Source organism: Poecilia mexicana, unplaced genomic scaffold (genome assembly GCF_051168715.1).
Source record: "Poecilia mexicana isolate PSO_F unplaced genomic scaffold, ASM5116871v1 scaffold_5, whole genome shotgun sequence".
Taxonomy (NCBI): domain Eukaryota; kingdom Metazoa; phylum Chordata; class Actinopteri; order Cyprinodontiformes; family Poeciliidae; genus Poecilia; species Poecilia mexicana.
The window spans coordinates 2,348,664-2,372,881 of record NW_028263374.1 but is presented as its reverse complement, the minus strand read 5'-3'; the positions used below and the strand labels follow the sequence as shown (position 1 = coordinate 2,372,881).

The 24,218-nt window shown below is 38.8% G+C and overlaps 1 protein-coding gene across 1 annotated transcript in view; it reads right to left on the bottom strand.

Annotated features, from left to right (window-relative positions):
• Positions 1-558: 558 nt before the first annotated feature.
• The window catches only part of cdk18 (cyclin dependent kinase 18), a 52,544-nt gene continuing 28,884 nt past the window's right edge, over positions 559-24,218 (bottom strand). Inside the window, exons 3-16 of the mRNA XM_014970356.2 lie at positions 20,909-21,045; positions 18,887-19,018; positions 18,565-18,621; positions 17,559-17,673; positions 14,815-14,909; positions 14,674-14,736; positions 13,124-13,247; positions 12,623-12,743; positions 10,200-10,297; positions 9,073-9,178; positions 8,008-8,050; positions 7,826-7,916; positions 7,642-7,719; positions 559-6,315 (exon numbers count right to left, since the gene is read on the bottom strand). Coding sequence (XP_014825842.1) covers positions 6,281-6,315; positions 7,642-7,719; positions 7,826-7,916; positions 8,008-8,050; positions 9,073-9,178; positions 10,200-10,297; positions 12,623-12,743; positions 13,124-13,247; positions 14,674-14,736; positions 14,815-14,909; positions 17,559-17,673; positions 18,565-18,621; positions 18,887-19,018; positions 20,909-21,045 — 1,295 coding nt within the window. The 3' untranslated portion in view covers positions 559-6,280. The remainder of the gene's footprint in view (positions 6,316-7,641; positions 7,720-7,825; positions 7,917-8,007; positions 8,051-9,072; positions 9,179-10,199; positions 10,298-12,622; positions 12,744-13,123; positions 13,248-14,673; positions 14,737-14,814; positions 14,910-17,558; positions 17,674-18,564; positions 18,622-18,886; positions 19,019-20,908; positions 21,046-24,218) is intronic.

The following is a 24,218-nucleotide window of genomic DNA, read 5'->3' as shown; positions in this document are numbered from 1 at the left end:
ATATCAATACCTTAGCTTATGATTCGAGCATTTTCCTTTAACGTTTACTCATCCAAGGAGCTGTGTGGTCTGACTGAAAATGATTAGTATTTTCAAGATTTATTAAAAGATTCCATTATAGTTTTTTTTTTTTTTTAAATGTCCCAGCTATTAATGCTTGTGCTGTAATTAGTGTTGTTGTGGGACTATTTTCACACACAATTTATACCTTTAGGACAAAAAGATGTATTGTGGTTCTGAGAGTCAGTGTAGTAATGTTCTACAATTTTCTACTATTAGGTTTTGTCCCAGTACTTTTCAGCTCACATTTCGAGATGCAGCTTGATCAATAGTTTGGTATCTTCATAACAACTTATAGAAAAAAACAGTGCATTTGCCAAGAATTAAGACATTTTCATTGCTCACATATAGTTGTCCAACAGTAGCATCTTCTGTTCATTTGTGATATTGCATCCTTTCATGTGCAGTGATTGCATCATGAAAAACAGCAGGTTAGCATCATATAATTACACGTTCAACTGTCAAAAAGTACAAGGAAGAAGAAATACACAAGAATAGTTTTTTTCATGATATCAATAGTTTATTTATTTAATAATAATTTATTCAGTCAATTTTAGGCCTTCTGGCAGTCACAGTACATTCATTTTCTCATTGTAACAGAATAGACAATTCACACAAAATATCACATCTCATACAAAATCTAAAACTCATCTTTTATAAAACATTTAGACATCAGTATGTTTTTACTTATTTTATTTTCAATACAGAACTCTATTGTTTGCTTTTCTGTATCTTTTACAGCATAATACTTACTGAAATAGATTAAAACATTTGTCAAAATATATATACATGTATATATATTATGATCTCTTTTTCAAGGGCAGCATTTAAAATAGCTTCATTTAACACAACTAAACACACAGTAACACGTTTCTGTCATTGAAGGAAGGGGAGGGGGAGTTTGAAAGTGGACCGTCCCAGACTGTACATCCTCCTGAAGCTCCTGCAGCTTCACCAGAACCCGTCCTCCATCTTACTCACTGACAGCTGGACAGACATGTAGATGGTAAAAACCAAACCACTCTCTCTTTTGAAGTGTAGAGGTAGAAAAGTGTGTTTGATACAGAATGGTGTGAATCATGGTGTTAATATTTTGACTGGATGCTGGGACTTTAGTGTTTTCCTTAAAACGACTGGAAGATTTCTCCTTTGCCAGTAAGTTCTGGTTTTGATTTTTAGTCATAGAAAGGTTCACATGTTCAAACAAACAAATGTTAATATCACAACCAGTGTAAATAAAAATGCATCTTTCCAATCATCCTGAAAGTACATGAGCATGGTCTGGTCATTGCAGATATAAAAACAGAAAGGAGGAATAAAAAAGTTGAACATTTGCTAGAAAACACTCTGAAATTTGAAATTTTTTCGAGTTTTGAAACTCAAAACATTTCCAAAAGTTGAAAATCTTAGAATTTTGAAGCTCAGAAATGTCCTGTTTTTTTATTTATTTTTTTTTTTTTCTGGAAAGTTTATGAAATTAATCTCTAATTTTCAGAGTTCTTTTTTTCTTGCAAATTTTCGACTTTTGGCGCTCTCAGAATGTTTTTTTTTTTTTATTTTTTAGAAAATCTCAAAATATCACTTTTTTGTGATAATTTACTCTTTTTTTCTATCTACAGTGACCATAATATGCCATTTTATATTATTGGTAAATGTGTGAGGGACTTTTTGTTATTTTTGTTCAACGAGTAAGAAAAAAAAATTGTAAGAGGTTAAATACTTCTTCAGAGGTTATTTTGAAGAAATTATTTCTCTTCGTAAATCTAATTAGTTAAAAATTAGATTTGTTATTAAATGTGTTTGATCTGAAACAATTAAGTGTGACAAAGAAATTCAAACAGGACATTTACAGGGGCCAAATGCTTTTTGTGCACTCTCCTAAAACTTATGTCTTTTTTTCTTTCCTGAAGAATCTCTTCAAAGAAGTTTTTTTTTCTATCATATGGGTCACGTGACCACTAAGCCTGTAGATGACATGATCTTATCCAAGCTATTAAAACTCAACAAATTGTTACTTAAGGTCACTTGAAGACTCAGTCCAAGGTTTCTTCAGTTCTATCTGACTGTAACTGACTGATAAAAATGCACCAATGGTCGTTTCGAAATCATATATTTGATTTCCTGACAAGTGGTTAAAGAGTGATTGTATGGCGTTCCAATGAGCAGTCATATGAATGTTGCAGCATGCAGTTTCAGTTTAGAGGATCTTTTTGGTTAACTCACAGAGAAGTCAAGCTAACTGCTACTCAAAAGCCAATTTACATTTTTACAAAGCTCCGTATCCTCAAAACGTTTGTAAAAATCTGACCAAATATCAAATTAAAGATTTTTTATTCCTTGTCCTGTTTGCTTGGCACAATTGTTAAGAGTTGTCTCCCACCACTCCCTCTGTCTCCATAACAGGACACATCCTAGATGTGTAGCAGCAAAACTAAAACTGAGCCTCTCCTTCTGTTAGGACACCACCTGCCTTGTAAAAGTACTTTCAGGTTTTCACACTTAGTCATGTCACCACAGCAAAACTCAGGGAAAGGAAAGATGTTCTGGAGCATGCTTTAGCTTGACTGCAAAAAAATACTTTCTGGAAGGATTCACCTCCATGCTGCTTTGCATGCCTTGTACAACATCCATGTTTTTTTTTCTAAAGATGTCTTTTGAATTATTTTCAAAAGGAGTTTGAAAATACTCCTTTTGAGGAGTTTTGTACAAAGACAACAGTAGAGATGCCGTCCAAAGACAACATCCTGACAACGTTCTGCCATGTCTACTGTATTCAAATGAGCCATGAGAATCTCTTTCTGGATGAATACGTTCTCTCTGGTGTAATCTTAAGGTTAGTATTAGCAAATCTTCATTAAAAGCTGTAGAGAAGCAATATTATTTGGTTCACAGCATAGTGTCATAGTGGTAACATTTCTTGTCTCCACAATAATTGATTCTAAAGAAACAAGTAGAGCACAGCCTGAACATTTAGCATTGCGTCTGTAATGCAAAGTTCCAAACGTAGCATTTTGGGGTCTCCACTACCAGAGACACACGTTTTGGCCTGATTCCACTAAATAGTATGGCATGGGTCAGTGTAGTTCGGTACGATATTTTATGGTCTGGCACATTCAGCAGAGCCGTTTTTCTGTCCCGCAGTCAATGTGTGACGGCAGCAGCTCCACCCGAACCGTATCGTACCATTGTCCTGAAGCAGTGGTCCAGTATGAGCCAATGCTTCAGGCCACTGCTCATACTGACCACTTTTAAAATGGATAACAGACATGGCGTACTGAAGCACACCGACCTGACCAGCACCACACCGCTCAGTGAAAACCAGGCATTTGATCAATTGCCAGTGTTTTGTTGGATTGGCATACCGACGTTTGTTTATTATGTAATTAATTCTGAATATAATAAACAAAAACTGAGCTATACTGAAGTGATTGTTAAACTACTTTAAGCTACTCGTTCTCTTGGTTCTCTCCATTAAAGCTGGCAAGATGTGTGAAGCATAACCTTCAAAATAAAAGTTTTTTCATCAGTATAAGAGGCTTCAAAGCGTGTAGTTCAGATTGGCGGTTTTGTTTAGCAAGTATCCATTATTGTTCAGTTGTTTAGATACAGGATGTCGGCGCCTTTTCGCTTTTCTTTATGTACCAAACCTACAGAACATCACTCCCTTCCCAGAAAGGTTCTGGCTGGCTTTTTTGAGCTATCAAGTAAACATAAATAAAATATAGGCTGAGGTTTTTGTTTGTTAGTTTTTCTCAAAGGTAATTATTTCCCCAAGATAGCACTAAATCCAACAGACTGCTCCTTTAATTAGACACAGTTGGCAAGCCAAGCTGCTTTTTTAAAAGTTTTTCAGCTCATTCCTTCAGCTGCATGTTTATCATGAACCTACATCAGTTTCCCACCTTAAGAAGAAATTTAACCTGTAGGTTAAAATCTACAATGTAAATATAGAATAATGACTCAAAAAGATGTAAAAATGTCACCAATTTTTCATGTTCCCATCAAAAATTCTGCTTTACACATTACTTCATGTTTCTTATCTAATGACTTTTACATATCTTCAGCTAAAAACTGCCTAGGCTATAGCTGTGAAATACATCAGGAGAGGACTGTGAATCCTACTTAATGCACATTGCTTCAAGAAAACAACTGTATGACTCCATTTCTCACTGTACTGGAAACAGAGCAAGGAGTCTGAGAAAGTCAGCAGGTCATATTTAGGAACAGCGTAAGGACAGACGAACTAAAGGGAAGGGAGCAGGCTTCAGAGGACACTTTTGGTTTGTGCAAATAGGAGACTAAAATATTTACAGACACAAAGTAAAGGTTTCCCAAAAACACTGGCTACACTAGATCAATTATAGACTCTTCACAAGCCAACACATCATGCACAGCTTACTAAGGCAACTTCAAATTCAGCTGTTAACACTGTAAAGGTGAAAATGAGTCCACTCTGCCCGGAGTGGGGGTTCAGTAACAAGGCAAGTTCCCCCGCATGAGTTGGTTCCTATCTGTTGAGATTACTATTCACAAATGGGTCAGATTTGGTGGAAAGGTGGAGGATAGTCAGTAGAGGTAAGACGGAATGCTACGCGTTTATCGCTAGGACTGCCCTCATGGCCGTGTGTACAGCTGCAGAGCTACGGCGGCTGAAGCTGAACTGCTGAGGATCCTCTGAACAAGACGCAACTTCTACTTAAGTCAATGAAACTGTGTCCTATCTGAGTTGGCTTATTTTCCACAGGATCTCTGCCTTTCCCTCCTCTCTCTCTCTTTTTCTCTGTGCATAAACACTAATGATTTAAGTGAAATCCATGTGGTAGTTGTTACCCATCAGACAAAAGCTGTGTCTCCAAGGAAAACCACACGCAAATCAACAGCATCGTAGGTTTGATTAATTTTTATTCATTGGCTCACTAAATACATCTTGAAGCTTATTAGTTATAATTTTTTTTGTCTCATTTCCAAAGACCTCATTCAGAAATGAGACAAACCTGTCCCTGAAAAGCACGGTTTTGTTCCCCATTAGATAGGAGAACACAGATAGCTCCTTTCATCCTTCCTGTTATCTGCTGAGGAAATCTTTCTCCCAAGATACAGCAGAAAACCTGGTTTTGTTTTAAGTACCTTCTCAGAGTTCTGCGCTAGCTCTAATTTCTGTTTAAATGTCTCGCTGCTACAGAAACAGCTAACTTTGAGCCTTCTCTTCACACAGCAACAGCACACGCACGCACGCACGCACGCACGCACGCACGCACGCACACGCACACACACACACACACACACACACACATCTTAGCAGCTGTATTGGGCATGGTAACGTTCAGTGACCAGAAAAGATCAGATTTTTGATTCTGGGATCAGTGGTCAGGCCCAACCAGGCTAAATGTTAGCTCACATATTGTTTGCTTTGTATTAACATGCTAACATGTACAAATTGACAGTTACGCATTTTTTTTCTCCGTATTTGTACAAAAAATATGATGTATTGTATTTGCTGTACAATGTTCTAACATTTCTTTTTCAGAGGGACAGCAGAGGGACAGTGGACGGTCAGACAGGAGGCAGAAAGGCAGAGGCAGAGCTTGTGGAAGATGAGTTGAGGAAAGGATGAATGAGAGCCGTAGGGGTGGAAGAGCCACCAAACTGGACTGACACTAAGGAGACCTCACTCAGAGAACACAACCTGCTGGTATGCTTCAGTTTTTTGTAAATACTACAAGCAGGCTTTAGAATGTGATTAGTTAAGAATAGCAAAAATGATCAACTTTGTTCAATTTTTCAGTTTTCAGGGTTAATTATTATATAGTCCCTTCTTTGTCAGAGGTATCAAAGGGGAGAAGCAAATAACTCTCTGATATGTGCAGCATGTGTAGTGTTTCTTATAGTGCAAAAGTGTTCAAGTGTGTGTGTGTTTATGTGTGTGTGTGTGTTTGGAAGGAGATTGAATAAGGTCTGTTTAAGTGCAGAACATTTTTATCTTCAGAAAGAGGATGGGCCTTCAAGTTCAGCTGCCATGGAAATGAGTGAAGAAGCTGTCCTTGTGGACGCTATGCGTGTGTGTGTATGCGTGTGCGTGTGCGCGTGCGTGTGCGTGTGTGTGTGTGAGTGGCTGCAGAGGATGCTTGCTCAATGTGTTAAGCTTTAGTTGGCCTTGGTGATCTGGATTTGAAAGGCAGCTTCTCTCCATTCATGTCTTCCTTCTTCTTCTCTGCGTTTTCTAGAAGATGCTTTGTCTTCGATTCTTTCCTCGGCCTGAAGAGGAACACATTACAGTTCATAAAGAAGAAATACATTTCAATGATGTTTTTCCCCCCCAGATGTTTCACAGTGTAGGTTCACTGAAAAATGTTTTATTTTTTACATTTTAGTCATAAATGTTTTACATTTCAGTTACAAACATGGTATTAAATACATGCTCATAAGTGTTTTCCTGTGGTTTTACAGGCCAACACAAAGAAGCACACAGTGGTGAAGTACCAGCATAATGATGCTCTTTTCAAAAGACCTACATATAGGACACAATGAAAGTGTTTTTTTTTATCTTTATCTATAACTATATTAATCTAGCCCCAAGTGAAAACAAAAATATAAAAAAAAATGAAGATAAAAAAGTTGTTTGAAAATCAGCACACCCTATGATAACAGTGCATAGCTGTTTTTTTGCCTGACTTTATCCGTCTTACATATCTTGATATGAAGACGTTATAGTGACCCACTATAACATGGCTTCAGTTCATTCACTGCAAAAACACAAAATCTTAGTTAGTTTTGGTCAAGTTTATAGTGCAAATATCTTGGTACAGTTGAAATAAGACAAACTAACTTACTAACAACTTGTCAGCAAGATGTCAGGAGTTTGTTACAAGCAGTGATGACGTAGTTACTGTGAAAAAGTTACTTTAATCGGATTACTGATTACTCCTTGAAAGAGTAACTTAGATTACTGATTACCTGATTTGGAAAGTAACTAAGTTACATTAAAAGTAACTTTTTTAATTACTTTCAGCAGCTGCTGACAACAACGTTCCACCACCTGTGAAAATTACATTGATCTTTGCCAAAACTTAATTGTAAGTTATTTTATAATAGTAACATCAACAATGTGCCAACAGTTATATGGTTAAACTGAATGGGAGATTGTTTAATGGTTACAACAGTACAAAAAATAACTTTAATAATTTGTGCATGTTTTGTGTATTTCAGTATTGTCTGGAAAACTATAAATAGGATTTTAGTAATGCAGTGATTTGGATAAGTAACTTTAAACCGATTACTGGATTTGAAACAGTAACATGTTAGATTACTCGTTACTGAAAAAAGTGGTCCAACGTGAGCATTTGTCAAAATTTATAAAAAAATACTAGTTCCATTGGCAGTATCTCAAATCCTAACAGAAGTCTTAAATGACGATCATTTGCTGACGTTCGTTTCAAATCATTTTAGAACCCGGTGAAAATTAGATTAGATTCTGTCCTCAGAAAACCCAAAAATACATAGAGGGCATTAATATCATAAAATAATTGCCTTCCATTATCTGTGATATGGTTTGGGTAAGGTAATGTCCGGTTCTTTTCTTACCTAAAGGCTGGAATACTGAGCTACGATGGCCTGGATCTTTCTGGAGCTGCACCTCTCCGAGAGAGAACACTGAAGCAGCTGGAGCAAAGAAAGGAAACAGAGTATGAGTGGAGCTTTTCATTGCATTAATACCACGTATAAAAATCATACAGCTGGCTTTATAATGGAAGCAACTATATCTTACTGTCAGCAAGATGATGTATGGCATCCCCCAGACTCAGGAAGTAGGCGTGGTGTAGAGCCGCTTCAGACGAGATTCTGGTCCTGGTGTCATACTGTCACACAACGTGCAGAAAGAGCTCATTAGAACCTCAGTGAGTTAGCAGGTAAGATTAGGATTCATATAAACGGGCTTTGGGGTCGTACCAGCAGGAAAGCTGACAGCAGATCAATTCCCTCCGTGTCCAACCTGATGGAGACCAAGCAAAGTGTTAGACAGCTTAAAACTTCACTTGTTCAACAAACATGAACATTCCATTAGAAAATACTTGTTCCCTTGTAGATTGCTTTTTGGTAAACTAAACATCAAAGTGTGAAAAAAAGCTAAAACAAATCCATTCTCAATGGATCATCCTGAAACAAAAATTAATAAATCAATCATGTCAGATTACATTTAAAGGGACAGTATTAAGTATTTTCCAGGCACACACTGTCATTTTATAGCTCAATCAAGTAAATATGTCACCGTCAGTTGCTATAAAAATGCTTTAAATAGCAAATGAGACTTAAAAGAAACTGGACTTCGATATTAAAACGCTTTTAAATTGGGCCTCTGTCTCTTTAAAAACTCCAGCTCTTTCTGAAACTCCACCTTCAGGAAGTCATCACAACATGGCTCCTTTGTTAACTTAAACGTTTTTACCAGAGTTTCAGTGAGAAGTAGCTCCTATAATGAGTTCAGCTGATGCACAGATCCACCAGATGTTTGCTAATTGCTGCTGGCTAGTCTGAAGGAGCTGAGTGGAGGAGTTTCAGAGGAGGGCTGCTCTGTGAGGTGGAAGCTCGGAAACTTGGGAACTGCAGCTCAGAGGATAAGCTGCGTTTCAAAGGCGGGGGTAGAACCACCCAGGCATTTTGCGCAGCTGAATGGTTGCCATGGGAAATTAAAGGATTTCTCAAATATGCATGAAAGAATCAAGGCAACACTACAGGGATGTTTTAGGTGAGATACCAACATTAGAACATGATGTAATTTTCAAAAAAGTTGATTTTACATAATACTGCCCCTTTGATTATGTATTTCAATATCCATTACCTGAATTCTTATGCTTGATAGGATTATGTGTCCAAAACATCTCGAAGTGAAACACATCAACCTGGATGATACATGATTGGCCTAATACTACATTAATAAATTAGCTAGTAATGCTTTAAATGTCTCAGCGTCTGGCCATGCATGGAGATCACTGGTAGTTAACACAGAGGGTTTACCGAGGTACGTGGTTGATGAGAGCTTGAGATCTGTACTGAGGAAAGAGGTAAGACCTGAACTCCTCGTTACTGCTAATACCAGGCCAGGTCTCTTCTGTTGGAGTACCTGCATCGCAAAGAAATAATTCATCATCTCATTTATTGTTACATTTAGTTGCTGTTATTATGTAATCACCAGGAAACCAAGTGAGAAAAAGCCCATCTTAACGGTGCAGACTAACTGCTACATGACCAATCGTCACCCACTTCAAAATAAGAGCATGAATATAAACGTCTAACTACTTAAAAAATTCTCAACAGTCAATAGCCAAAACTTTGACACAGATGTTGAACTTTATTCAACTAAAAGTTTACAAAACAACCAAGTAGACATATGGAGCGTTCACACCAAAAGTGTTTAGAGCATCAGGCACCTCTGGTTTACATTGAAAGTCTATGTGGAGGCACATCGAGGGTCGTTGCAGCGCATTTCAAGTGTCTAGCGCGGTGAGATTTGAACCGTTTGGAGAGTTTTGAGCGTTTGAAGCATCAGGAGCGTCTAACGAAAAACAATGGCTAGAGCTGACGCACCCTCAACATGCTTCCACATAGACATTGAATGGAAACTGGACACACAAAATGCTAGGTGTAGAGCAAAATGTCAAGAGTCTGCGTTCAACGTGCACACGCGTCAAATTTGAACATGAAGCCCCAGACGCGTTTTTGACGCACATAATGCTTTTGGTGTGAACACACCATTAGAATACATACCAAAAAATGAATTCAGTGGAAGCTAAGAGTGCTAATTGTTTTCAAAGTGTGCAAAACCGCTAAAGTGCTACGTGAAAAATTAGCTGCTGTATGGTTAGCAGAAGTGGCAGAAGTGGTGCACCACTGGTGGTATCCTTTCATTGTAGGTTTCTAGAACTCATTAGATTGCTGAGAGCAGCCCAGCTTTTCACATACGCTCATAAAAGAAGGCTGCATGCGTAGGTCCTGGATTTGATAGTTCTGTGGCCAATGAACCAGTTGGTACAGGGCAACTCAGCGGCTGAGCAAACACTTTCTGTATTAATAAGGATAAGTTCTCTTCTCATCTGCACATTTCAATCAGGATTTTATTCTACTGTCATTTCTAGTCATCTTACCCATGAGTCTAAAAATCAAGTGTAGTTCCTCCTTCACCGTGGCACCAGGAAACATGGGGCGACCTGTTGCCATCTCATACAGTATACAACCCACACCCCTACGGAGTAGGAGAGGAGGAGGAAGGGGATGAAAATACAAGTCGGACAGAGAGGAAAAAAAGCATTCCCAATATATTAGGTCTCGATGTGAATTCAAGACTTTAAAATGAGCCGAGTGAGTGGGCACTGTGGGTGGCGTGGTGAGACCCCCTGTGGATCTGTGGGGACATATGTAAGCTCATAAAAGACTGTTGCATTGCCGGAGCTCCGTTCTTCATAATCTGTCATTTCACAAAGCTGTGGGGGTGTTATAAGCAAACAGTTATTGTGCAAAAAGTATATAAGGAAAGTGATTGCCCATGAATTATGCATCTTCATATTAGAGTGTGAGTCATGTGTCTACAAGCAACTTGGGATATTTAAAAAGAGAGGAATGATTCACAGAAATCTTGGAAGATCTTGACGTCGATTAAAAACGCTCAGTGGTGATGGGGGGAGGGCATGCATTCATGTAGCATTAAAAACCGTCTTAAAGTGCTGGTTGGACCCAGGCACACTTTATCTGTCCAATCTGTTTAAATGACAACTGTTCAGTATGAGGAAATAAACTGAGAATTAGCTGACCAATGGAAACAATGCTGCATTGGTTCATCAGCCAATCTTGACCAAAGATGACATACGATTCATCCTCCCAATGTTTTCACATTACATCGGCAAACTTTGACACATATTCCTGACATTTTACTCAATAGAACAACACAAAAACGCACATAATTGTAAAGTGGAAGAAAAAAGACATATGGCCTTCAAGAACCTGAAATGTTTGTCGTGCTCTGCCCCTTCTTTCCTCTGATAACCCAGTGAAGGCAATTGGCCTTCACCTAATTCATAAATGCAGTCGACCAACACATGACTTCATCTCACCATGAATGCAGCTGTTTTGTCAGCATTTCCAAGGTTTGTTAGAGAACATAAGTGAGCAGACAGCGCCATTAAGACCTGTCTACCCCTGACCTGACACACAGGTCAGGGAGAAAGTTGTGGAAAGGTTTAAAGCACAGTTGGGTCATACAGCAACGTCTGAGCAACCCACACATCTTTGCTCAATCCATCATCTGACAATGGAAAGCATTATGGTGTACCATCGTGTACCATCGTTGTTTTCCTCCACAGAGATAGAAAGTTGATGGGAAGAGGGATGAAACTAAATGCAGGACAATAATGTAATAAAACCTGCTAGCGACTGTGTGTTGTTTACAGTCGATGTTTGCTAACTTCAGTGACAGGTAAAAATGTCTCTGGATGTACAACGTTGATAGAGACACAACCCTGAACACCTGCCGCTGTCACTGATGATACAAAAAGTTGTTCCATCAACTTGCCGATTACAAATGCAGACCACACATTAAATTTGTACTTAAAAAGAATTTTGAATTAAAAGTTTGTCTCTCCACTTCACAATTACACATAGATAACCATCTCCATAAAGACAACCCACAAAAGACAGTGGATAAATCCTTTCTTTACATTTTCTACAAAAATGTAAAGAATGTAAAGCAGGCTGGTGCTAAAGGCAGCACTATGTATGTTCCATGTCATCAATCATTTTATAGCACAATCAAGTATCTATGTCACCTTCAGTTGCTATAAAAATTGTATACATAACAAATATGACTTTAAGGAAATTTCACTTTGTATTCTAACGCTTTGAAATTGGGCCTCTGTCTCTTTAAGAAACTCCTGCTCTTTCTGAAACTCCGCCTTCAGAAAGTCATCACAACACGGCTCCTCTGTTAACAATTTAACAACATTTTTACCAGTGTTACACTGAGAAGTAGCTCCTAAAATGAGCTCAGCTGATGAGCAGTTCCACCAGGTGTTTGCTAATTGCTGCTGGCTAGTCTGAAGGAGTTGAGTGGAGGAGGGCTGCACTGTGAGACGGAAGTTCAGAAGAATGGAAGCTGCAGCTCAGAGGAGGAGCTTCGTCCTGAAGGCGGTGCTAGGTCCACCCAGCTGTTTTCCACAGCTGAATGGTTGCCATGGAGATTAAAGGATTTCTCAAACATTCATGAAAGAATCAAGGCAAATTTAATCAAGATAATTTTAATAAAGGAAAAACATTATAACATGATGTAAAGATAAAAACTTTTTTGTCAATTTTACATTATGCTATCCCTTTATGGTGACTTTGATCAAGAAATGTAACTAAGAGCAAATCGGATATTTGATATGTTTTGATATTTGATTAATGTCAGAGAACAAAATGTAAAGAATTATTTATCAGTTTATAAAATTCTTCATACCTGTAAATAAAACATCTGTTAGAATTCCCGTCCTTGTGGGATGTGGGTGGGTGCACTGAAAGGTGGGTGAGTGTTTCTCACCACATGTCGATGTGCATGGAGTATTCCGTAGAGCCCAGCAGCACATCGGGGGGCCGATACCAAAGAGTCACCACTTCGTTGGAGTAGGTCTTTGTGGGGACGGATTTGGCCCGAGCCAGACCTGGGCAGCACAGGACGCCATTTTAGCTACATCTTTGCTCAGCAGGACAGGTGGCTTCGCTTTGCTTCCCATGAACTTTTTTAGCCAATGAAAGAGTTCAACATGTCGTTTCATTGGTTGCGTGTTTAGCTGAAGCTATTAAAAATAGTCAGTGACACTGGTGGGCTTATCGACCTACTTCCAACACAAAACTGAGAAAATCAAGAGAGAGGGGTTATGGTTGCTAGGAAACATGAAGAAAGGCCGAGAGTAATCAGCATTTAAGACCTCCGCGTGGCGATAAAACAGAATACGACTCAAAGTATTTACTACAAGCAGGATTGCTCAGTCACTGCAGAGAGCGACCGGTTCGGTTTGTTGAACGTCGGCGTGCTTCCTACCAAAATCGGCCAGCTTCAGCTCGCCCTTGTCGTTGATGAGGAGGTTCTGAGGCTTCAGGTCTCTGTGGAGGATTTTTCTTTTGTGGCAGTAGGAGAGACCGCGCAGCAGCTGGAACATGAAGATCTGCAGGAGGGAGGCGAGAAGAAAAGACGCTGCACAGGTTCAAAAGGAAATGCAGCCGTTCCAACACAGTGACCGTGTTTACTGACCTGCCTCACATAGTCAACATAACTTTACAACAATAATTATAATGTAATTTATTTTATGTAATAAAGCAAAACACAGCAGTGCATAATAAGTGGAAGGAAAAGTATCCAGTCATATTCAATAAAATAGAATATGCGTCTTGATGAATACGTGTTCTGTCCAATTAAAACAGGAATCTTTAACCAGCTATTAAGCTTTTTTTAATAAGCCTACATTTCAGTATTCAATTTTTTTTGTTCTTATTGATCTGATGTGATATCATAAACTCAAATGTTGTGTTTTTATTAGCTGTAAGTGGAAAATCCTCATAATTAATGAGAACAAAAGGCTTAAAAACATCAGTCTTTATGCAATTAATACATGGTGTTTCAGTTTGTACACCGAGGTACTGAAATAGATTTTCTCTCAAAGCAAATCTTTATTGTTGTTTGTTTTGTCAGTGAAACTTTGTCTTTAGAAAATCTGTCCACTGTGTAATATGTAAAACAGTCTAAAAATCCAACAGAAAAAATAAATATACGTGAGCTTTAAGGCATTTTGACTTTATTTTTCATAATTAGGGTCAGGATTTCAGAAGAATGGAGACAAGTTTAGGATCCAGCAGGGCTTAATGACAAAACTAAGGCATGATAATTAAAGAGGCAAAACAAAGAATAAATGTCAGACTGTCAGGCAGCATATCGTATAAACACAACCTGAAAAATGACCTTAAGTATAACACATAAAAGGATACACATCCTCAATTAAAATCTGAGAATTGAGTGTGCTTATTGTAGGGGGAAAGAACAAGAACACAGTTTGTTCTGGTCACCAAGCTTAAGAGTCTGGAGTCCTTCAGTGACAAACTGCTGCATCCTGGGTGCATAAAGTAGAGTGAGCTCAGATCCTTCCCCCAGCAGCTGGTAGGCAACAACCAGCACCGCTCAGTAAATGTTTACATCCTGCTGATATTCGCTAATGTGTTTCTTGTGAAAGCTCTGTTGTACTTTTATGCAGATTTTTTATTTTTTAATGACTTTACTCAATAGCATGTTTCTTTCAATTTGAGTATTCTAATTCCAATAATTGTGCTGTGTATTTTTTCATCTTTGCTGTAAACTTGCCCCTTACTATTTTCTTACTTGATGTTCTCCTTGGTGTGAATCTGCCTGCCTGTCACTTTACACTACAGGAACACCAAATCTAAAGAAAGACAACTCCAATTGGTGACACTCATCTAAAATACCAATATAAACAAATTAATTCCTGAGTGGGAGTTTTCAGCAATTTTTTTTAAAATAGATTCAGGACATTCATTTAGCTTCTTAAATCCTCCCACCAGTAACGTACAGCTAGCTCTCACCTTGACGTTGTGCATGCTCATGAGATTTCCACAGTTGTCCAAGTAATGTTTAAGGTCACTGTCCTGTAAGACAGAACAACTCGCTGTTGCATTGCTCTTCCTTTAGGAACGGTGCTGATCTCCAGCTGCTGATGCACTCACCAGGTACTCGAACACCAGGGTGAGGCAGCGGTCCGTGTGGATGATGTCATGCAGCGTGACGATGTTGGCGTGTTTGAGGTTCTTCAGCAGAGACACTGAAAAAAAAAAACAGATCAGGTGTACATGAGGACAACAGAAAGGTCATTGTGAATTCGTGAATTATTACATTACAAAATAATTCTCAATTAGGGGTTAAGATAAATTTGACCTATACAGCAAAACGAAGCTGTACAGCTGAGAGTACACTTTTTAATGGGTAAAAAAAAAGATTATATGGGTGAACATAGAAAAAAGTATGTGTATTTTATGACGGAATATTAGGGCCATGGTAAGAAAACAATAAAAAATATAAAATTATAAAAAAAGTCACCATATGATGAGAACAAAGTTGAAATAATGAGAAATAAAGTGGAAAAAATATGAGAATAAAGTTCATTTTATTTTTATATTATGACTTTATTCTCATATTATTTCAACTTTTCTCATAAAATTACTTTATTCTTGTACTTTTCTTTTATTAGTGTGGCCATAATACTCTGTTGTAGTATTTAGCTGAGTCAGAAAAAAAATAGTTGTTTTGAGCCTTTTCTCTACTAAAATCCCACATACATTTTTAAACAGATAATTTTCCCTTTTGTTTTTGAAAATAATATGTGTTTACATAAGCATGAAAGAGCATTTTCCCCAGAGAAGATGTTTTTTGGGGGGGGTTTGTCATACTTACATGTTTAAATGATCAAATTTAGTTTTATTTCCAAAAGCATTAGAGAATGATTTCCACTTAGTGAGGGAAAGACAACCTGCCTCGATCTGAAAAGTGGTCGGTTGCAACTTCCATCAAGCGTTGTGAGAACTTTAAGAGAGGGTGTTTTTCATCCCTGTGGAGGAATTCTGGCGCTTTGGCCCAGTCTTCTCGGCAGTATTGTTCTAATCCATCCACAGTAGAAGGTTTTTGAGTATAAATTGCCTGTTTAAGGTCATTCCACCCCATCTAATTCCAGACTTAATTAAATCGCTGGAAAGCTTCCGTTTGATGCATTTAATCATTTTGATGCTGCTTTACCCCAGTGGGTTTGTGCTTAAGGTCACAAACTGACAACTGGACTTCCTCCTTCAGGGTTTTATGTTATAAAGGAGAATTCATTCATTCATTCATTCATTCATTCATCCATCCATCCATCCATCCATCCATCCATCCATCAACCACAGCAAATTACCCAATCCTGAAGAAACCGTTGATGTGATGCTTTGTTTAAAATGCTGTGTTGGTCTGACGATCAGTGAACAAGAGGAAGAGTTGACGATGACATCCATTTTTGTTTCATGGTTTAGAATTGGAGTCTGCTTGTTGTTGCAGGCCGACGCATCACAAACGTCACTAATATGGTACAGTCATATCCAATCGTTTTAAACCTCACCGGAGGCCACGCCTCCAGGAAGCAATCGTTTTTCAACAGCCGAGGATCCAGACCCTCTGAACGAAGCAGAGCATGATTTTTATCATATTATTCTTTTGTAACCTCCTGGGTGAGTTGTTGTTACTGTCTTGGAGTAATTTTAGTAGACTGACCAGCCCTATTAGAGGTCCACCACCGTTCAATGTTTCTTCATTTGTGGGTAAGGACTCCAACAGCAGTTAACATGTTCACTGGAGTCCCAAAGCCTTAGGAATCGCTTTATACTCCCAAAATCATAGATGTCAAAGACTTTATTTCTCTTCTGTTTTTTAATTTCTTTAGATCGAGACATGATGTTGTGCCTCCTGATATCACAGACCCCACTTAATGTTGGCTGTCAGGTTCTACTGAAGCCATTTCATTTTGCTGCAGTACAGGAGTACTATTCCTATTGGTGTGAGCGGTGAGACTAGACCACAAATATGGCAATTTCATAATTTGAAATAAATGGGGAAAAACATTTCATATAGTCAGGTTGGGTTGGATAGTTTCCCCAAAAGTAAATAAAATTATTTGAAAATAGATTTATATATTCTCTTGGGTTATTTTTGTCTGACATTGACATTTCTTTGAACTAAAAGTTAAAAAACTGAAAAAAAATACACTGTCACTCACTGTACTTTTATATCATCACCTTCCTAAAATAATGGCATACATTATTTTTTGCAAAAAAATAATTTTTATTTATATTTTTTTTTGCCGAAAACTATTTATGTAAATGATTTTGGCATAGACAATTTTGTTTTTAATGCCAAAATCATTTTGTCTGTTAGTTTAGGAAGGCGACAATATTTAGATTTCAGTAAGAAAAAAAAGTGTATTGCCTATACTGCACCACCAGGTGGCGATAATGATAACTATAAATCCTTCCAAATTCATAAGAAGAAGATCCAGAGCATGGCTCAAGCAGCTCCACATTAAATATTCTACCAAAATAACTTCCATTAAGCTTCATATAAACAAAGACAAAGGAAGATAAATGTGGAAAATCCACAGAAATGACACCAGTGTTGTGGTTTCTACGCTTCTTAGCACAAAGTGAGCTTAATAAGTATTTTATTTTGACAAAAGATTTTAACCTCATTTTGCTGAGAATTTAAATAAAATAAGATTTGTGGAGGTTTAGTCCCCCCCCCCGCTTCCTCCACAAAGCTCCATCCTAAAATTTAAGTTCATCAAAAAATGTCGCCTCCTCACCAGGGAATTTTTTCTCTGGTGAATTTGTTTGAGCAAAAAAATCTCAGAAAATCCCAAGTGAGAATCTGAGAGGGTTAATGATCCCTTTACCTTCTCTGATAGCAGTGCAAGGCGCTCCCTCGTCGTGCTCCAGACGGATCTCCTTCAGGGCCACTAGGTTCTCCGTTAGTTTGCTCCTTCCTTTAAAAACTGTAGCGTAAGTCCCCTGGGAACAGAAGCAGAGGAAAGCATATCAGGTGATATCATGCAAAAGAAAAAGAGCCGTAGTAGAAACATGAGTCTTTGGACACGTTGTAGTTCTGTTTTGCTCAGAATCACCTTTTATTAGGGAATTAGTGACGACTATTCCTGACTGAATGAGAACGCCTTAGAATGACAGCAATCATGTCGTCAAAGTGTTTAAAGTTGAGTTTGAGTGAGAATGTTTCTATTGTTTCACTGTAGTCCAATATGTATCATAAAATAAAAAAAATCAATTGCATTTTGTGATCTGAATCAGTTCCATGTATGGAAGTGACACATAGATCTGAGAAAAGGTCAGAACAGGGCCGGTCAGACTACCATGGAAACGTCAGATATGGGTCACATTTGCCTGCTGTGTGATCTACAGTTTTTCTCAACAATGTTCCAGATCTATTCAGCTTAATTCTACGTTTTGAACCATTTAAAAGAAGGTTTTGCTGCAGTTTATTTGTACATGTTTAACCAAGGTAGTCAACCTATTGTTTTAGTCAGTTTCAGTTTCTTTATCATTTATTTCCCATTGGCTGCTACACTGCTGATTGCACAGACTGAACAGATTAAAGTTGTTTTTACACGTCTGACCAGGCTTGTGAAGCTGTTGGTGTGTTCAGGTCTGCTGTATCGGTGCAGAGTCATCAAATAAATGTGACTTCTTTAAAGCAAATTTGTTTTTAGTTGAATGGTACAGGATAAATACATTAAATGTGAAAAATGATTTCAAATGATTTCGTTATCACAGTGACCCACCGTTGTAACAGGGAGTTAACTTTTAGTTGCTCACAAACCAAACCGTAAATGTTGCACTGAGCTCAACAGAACCTCTGAATCGTATGAATAATCAGCTGGGACGTACCTCACCTAGTTTGCCAAGCTTCACATACGTTTCCAGTTTCCCAAATCCTATATCAGACTAAAGGCAGAGAAAACCATTAGACAGATTAATTTCACAACATTTGATTCTGTCCTCTGGATCGGGAAATAAAGGTTTTGCTAATCTTACACTCCACAAATGACTTGTTTACTCTGTGTAACAAAAAATAATTAATTGGCAACAGGGCTGAGAACAAAATAACGACGACTCCTTCAGTCCGAGTCTCTACCCTTCATGCAGGTGGAGCGACACACAGGACGAGACAAGACAACACGGTGTGTAAAATAAACCGATGGTTACTGACCAGTGAGGCGCGTCGGGACATGCGGCTGAGCGGTCTGCAGAGGGGGGAGTTTTCACTTTCCTGTTGCAGTTTTTTGAGAAACTCTGGAGGCAGGCGGATGTCCATGGGCAGAGACATCCGCTTACTGACGTCCTGAAGAGGCCGACAGAGAAAGAAAGGGATCAGACGGTTCTGTTTGTCTTGTTCAGGCATTTTATTTTTTGTCTATTATTTAATTGATTGTCAAGTAGATATTCAAAAGTTGGTGGATTCAGAATTGTGACTGAGGCTAAATGGGAGCCAATTACAGTTGAAGGAAGGAAATCTAAAAGGTCTGACCCATACAGTCACACAGTTCAAAAGACAATTTACAAAAAATATCTTTTAAAGATATTCTTTCAAAATTTTTTGGCATTTAGCAAAAATAACACATTTTAGTCATTTTACTTGACCTAAAACAGGACAAGTTTGGTCTGATTTAACTGCAAACAGTGAAAGAAAAAATGTGTGTCTTTTTATTCGGTGTGTGTAAACATCTGGCTTCAACTGTATCTGATTTAGGCTCCTCCCCCTCTGACACTCAGTAGTTTGTACCAAAAGCCACAATTAGTGACAGTTGAACACTCATGTGATGCCAAAAAAAAGTGTTTCCATTGCAGTTTTGCAAAATTGTGACACAGAACATCACCTCACCCAAGAGCAAAAACATTTTCTCAAAAAAAAAAAAAAAAAAGTTAGTTTTTTTCAAATTGCCGCATCTCCATTGGGTGAATTCATTCTCGTAAATCCAATTCACGCAATGTCATGGTCAATGGCAATGCAGCTATATTGAAATGACAAAAGTCAATTTGCTTAATGGAAAAACTACTCACAATTCCTAAAATTTCTAAATTAAGTTTTGTCAACATGAGCAGATCAGTGACAAAAATCTGCTCAGATTTCTAATGGAAAGGCAGCCGCTGTTATCAGCAGACCCTGAGCCAGCACGTTCTGCCGGAGTTGTAGAACGTCATTATGTTCTTCTTTTCTAAACATAATGACGTAACAACAAATACCTGAAAAAGGTAAGGAAACTAACAAAACAGATGTTAGCAATGTTCTACAGCAGCATTGTCAAATTCATTAATGATCTCAAGATCAAAGGAAAAGCAAAAGATTCCTGAGATTCTTACAAAAATGTAGCTAATTGTTTTTCACCTCATTAGCTGCTGACCTGTTATAAACCCCTCATTAGAAAAATCCACTCCTCACGATTGTAGCAAGTAGCTGTAGAGATCTGCGGAAGCTGAACACCGGCTCAGTTGTTGTCATGCTGTTATTTCTGTCCTCATTACATCTTTCTAAGTATTCGCTTCACTCTGGCGTACAGTATTCTCACTGGTGTGTCTGGTGCAGGTTAAATGGTGTCTGAGAAAAAAAAAAAGAGTCAGGGTGACTCATGCTCCTTCAAACGGGACTATTTTACCTGAGACGGTAGGGCTGTAAACAGTCTGTGAAAGAAAAGTGTGGCGCTATGGAAAGGTTAAAAAGCTGCGAAGGTGAGTCATTCTGTAGAGCCGAACTCAGAGATGAGGAAGACATCAACCTGTTCACACTCTGGATAACCTTGAATCTGTTTAAGGCAGTTATATAATGAAACATAAAATCATGTCTCCCAGAAGAAAAAGATACCTCCAATTGAATACCAGCAATGGTAACTTCATTTCTGACCTAAATATGTTTGGTTTTGATTTTATTTTTAATACGGTTTTTAAAGGCCAAAGGACCTAACCTGTGGTCAGTGTCAGGAGGTTCAGTGAAGTAGGTAAGATGGTCGACCTGTGAAGAATAACCAGTTGGTTTCTTTAACAAAACCAACTCTACAGAGAAATGTTTGGCTGAAGCTTCCTGGCTTCTGCTCAGGTTTTGCTAACCGAAGCATTTAGAGTCCCTCTGCTTTTCCCAACTTGCAGCTGGAGCAGTTAGGTGAGTCCATTCCACACCACAGTGAACAGAAGTCACCATAACTCTTCGTTGTGCAGCGTCAATCCGTTTGCTACTCACTTCCATGGAAAAGCGTCTGTGCTGGGCCTGGCTGTGGTAGTGCAGGTGGGATGGAGAGTGAGCTCCTGGTGTGGTGGCATCAGGGCTCACTGGGCTGGCATCATGAGATGGAGGACCGAGCCGGTCTGGAGTCAGCCCTGGAAGAACAACAGGACGGAATCAGCATCTGAAGGATCATTCAGCTCATCCACACCGAGCTGAATATACGGGAAACCGAATAGATTTTTACACGATTTGGCCTTTCATCCACACGTAAACTGTTTAATACTACTCAAAACAATTGATAGTAAAACCTCTGGGCAAAGTGGAGATTTGCAACGTCTCTCTTTTTTTTTCCCCCGCTTTTGTGTGTGGACATTGGAAACCGGAGATTTAGAGGTCCAGACTTGATGGACAATGCGCTGCTGACATCATTTATGTGACCATTGTTTCTGTTTGGTCATGCAGTGGAAGAAAGATGGCTGCTTTCAGAGAAGTGCTGATTTTTTACATTTGTTCAGACATTTTTTTACTTTTACTTTTCTAACAAGTTAAGTTGCAAAGGAGAAGGAGCGCTTGGAGGTCAGCTGTTTTACACCAACTATCTGCCCCAAACGAGGTAAAATGCCATTCCATCTCCACGTGCGTCCTCACGCCCTCTCAACATTGTCTTGTGTTTTATTTTAACATGGTATTTAAAGGTAGTTCAACCTCTCTGTCTGAACCTCCTGGCACCATAGTGGTGCTGTGGTGGCGCAGGGGTTAAGCACAGCCCACATGTGGAGGCCTTGGTCCTCGACGCGGTTCGTTGGATTCCTGCCCTGGTGGCCTTAGCCGCATGTCTTCCCTCTTCTCTCATTACTCACTTTCCTGTCAATTCACTATCAAATAAAGGCCACCAAAGCCAATAAAACAATAAATAATAATAATAAAAAACTCCTGGCGCCATGTTTATGTCCTGACAGGAAGTTGTGGTCGTTTTGAAGGTTTCATGATAGCTGACATACTGCTTTTCACTACACTGCCCCCTGTGGGTTTGGCATGTTTAAATCAACGCTCAGTAAGTCATGTAATTCAGCAGCTTTCTGTAGATCAGGGGTCACCAACTCCAGTCCTCAAGGGCTACCATCCTGCAACTTTTAGATTCACCTCTGCTCCAAAATGTCTGAAGTCCCTCACCAGCATTCATTCCTCTCTGCAATAGGCTGGAAACGAGCAGTTTATTTGATCCAGGTGTGTTTGAGCAGAGACACATCTAAAAGTTACAGGATGGTAGCCCTCGAGGACTGGAGTTGGTGACCCCTGCTGTAGATGAACACTTTTCTTAAACCGATCAGGTGTGGACAAGATTACTTTATAAAAATAAAAAGACCTGGCTATGTGTGAACTAGGCCTGAGAAAAAAAAATCTAAGCAAGCTAATGGCTATTTCTACCCTCATTAGTCCACACACTTTTATCCTTCATGTAGAGAACCTTCGCTTATTTATTTAGTTTCTTGCTTCCCTCGTTGCAGAAGTTGAAGGGCAGGCTAACCTCCTCTGGTCCGTGTGAATCATTAAACCAGCTTCGGATGCTGTGTGTCGGACCCCGGCAGCCATGTGTTGAAAAACTCTGTGATCCAGCCTGGCATGATAATTAGATCAAAACCTCATTGCTCTGTATCTGGACATTCATCATATTCACCAACCTCAATATTGCTCTGTGTGTTTACACGGGTTGTGCTCGCAAACATGATGCTAGAAAACAAATAGAGGAAAAAGCTTTTCATCACCATCATCAGGTTTTATAAGGCGCTTGTGTTTAAAGCAGGTTTTCTATGAACTTCTGTTCTTCTTCCTGACTTTAATCATGAAGAAACAGCGGTCTCTATGTGGATTTGTTGCGATAAGGCAACGCAAATTACTGTGCAATTGAAAACTGGAAGCAAAAGGATTCATGTTCAAAATTATTTTACTCATGAAAGTCTGCAAAATGTTGGGATGCATTTGTGTTTTTCCCTCCTGAGCCAATATTCCCTTCAATTACAGCTTAAGCTTAGTGCATAAAATTGAAAAGAAAAATCTTGAAATTTTTTCACAAATTATTTGTTTTATACTGTTACAACATATCTATAATTTTAACAAATGTAAAAAAAAAAAAAAACATTCTTTTAAAAAATAAAAGTTAAAATCAGCTTTAAAGTTATCAGAATTTATTTTTAAAAAAGGAAAAAAAAAGATCTTACTATTTTCCTTCCTTTTCATGGCTAAACACTACTTTTTGTTAGTCTGTTCCATAAAATCCTTATAAGACATCATGATGTCACTATGTGGGCCTTTTCCAACTAAACGGAGCCATTCTTCAGTTTGATCTGGAGCATCGATATCACTATTTACCCTTTAGCTAAACTGTGTTTGATGTACAAAAGCAGATAATAAGCATAAATCGGCTTTCAACAAAAGTCTGTGACTATCCATTTCACACACTAGACATGAGGCAGCCGGGTCACGATGAAGAAAATTCCAGTGGAGCTCAGTGTTGTTCAGCTGTACTGTGAGAATGCTGTGACCCCCCCAGTGTGGTGAAAAGGACTTTGATCCGCCATGTTCAACGTTGGGCCTTGGACAGCGGTCAGTGTTTGGTACCTGGCTGGCTTCTAAATGCTTCACACTGGAAAGTTTTTTTTTTTTTTTTTCAATGGCAGCATTAACAGCAGCACCATGCATGGTGGACAGGTTGGAGCCCCCTTTGAGTGCACCGCGCAATCCCTGTTTCCATAGGGACACCGGCAAACAAAGAGCAGGACGCTTTATTAGGTGTTACTAAAGCCACCTTCCCAATGTCGAGGCACCCAGACACACACAGCTCCTGCTCAGCCTGTGATGTGCTTAACCCTGATCACACAAACACACACACACACTTTGTAATTACAAAGCCTAACAAGGTCCAGTAAAAGAAAACAAGTCAAGAAGAAGAAGAAGAACTGAAGCCCAGGAAGGCTTTGAGATCTGAGAAATGTCTGAATGAATCTAACAAGACATTTCAGAAGAAGCTCAGAGGCGCTCTGGTGCAGCCTGGCTGTGTGTTGTGTTGATTATCAGTCTAAATAGTCTGAGAGGATGAAATGACAACCTGTTTTCTGGTCATTTGAATTTCACAGCTCCAGCGCTCCTTTGATCCTTCGGATGCTAATTAGGGCGGCTAAAGGTGAGGCTAATGTGAGCCCAGTCGGGAGAGATGGACGGATGTCTGCTGGACACCTGGTTATGAAAAGGACAATCCATTATGGTGCACAACATGATGTCTGAGCCTGTTCAGCTGAAATTGCTCTTACACTGAGAGGAGAAAAGC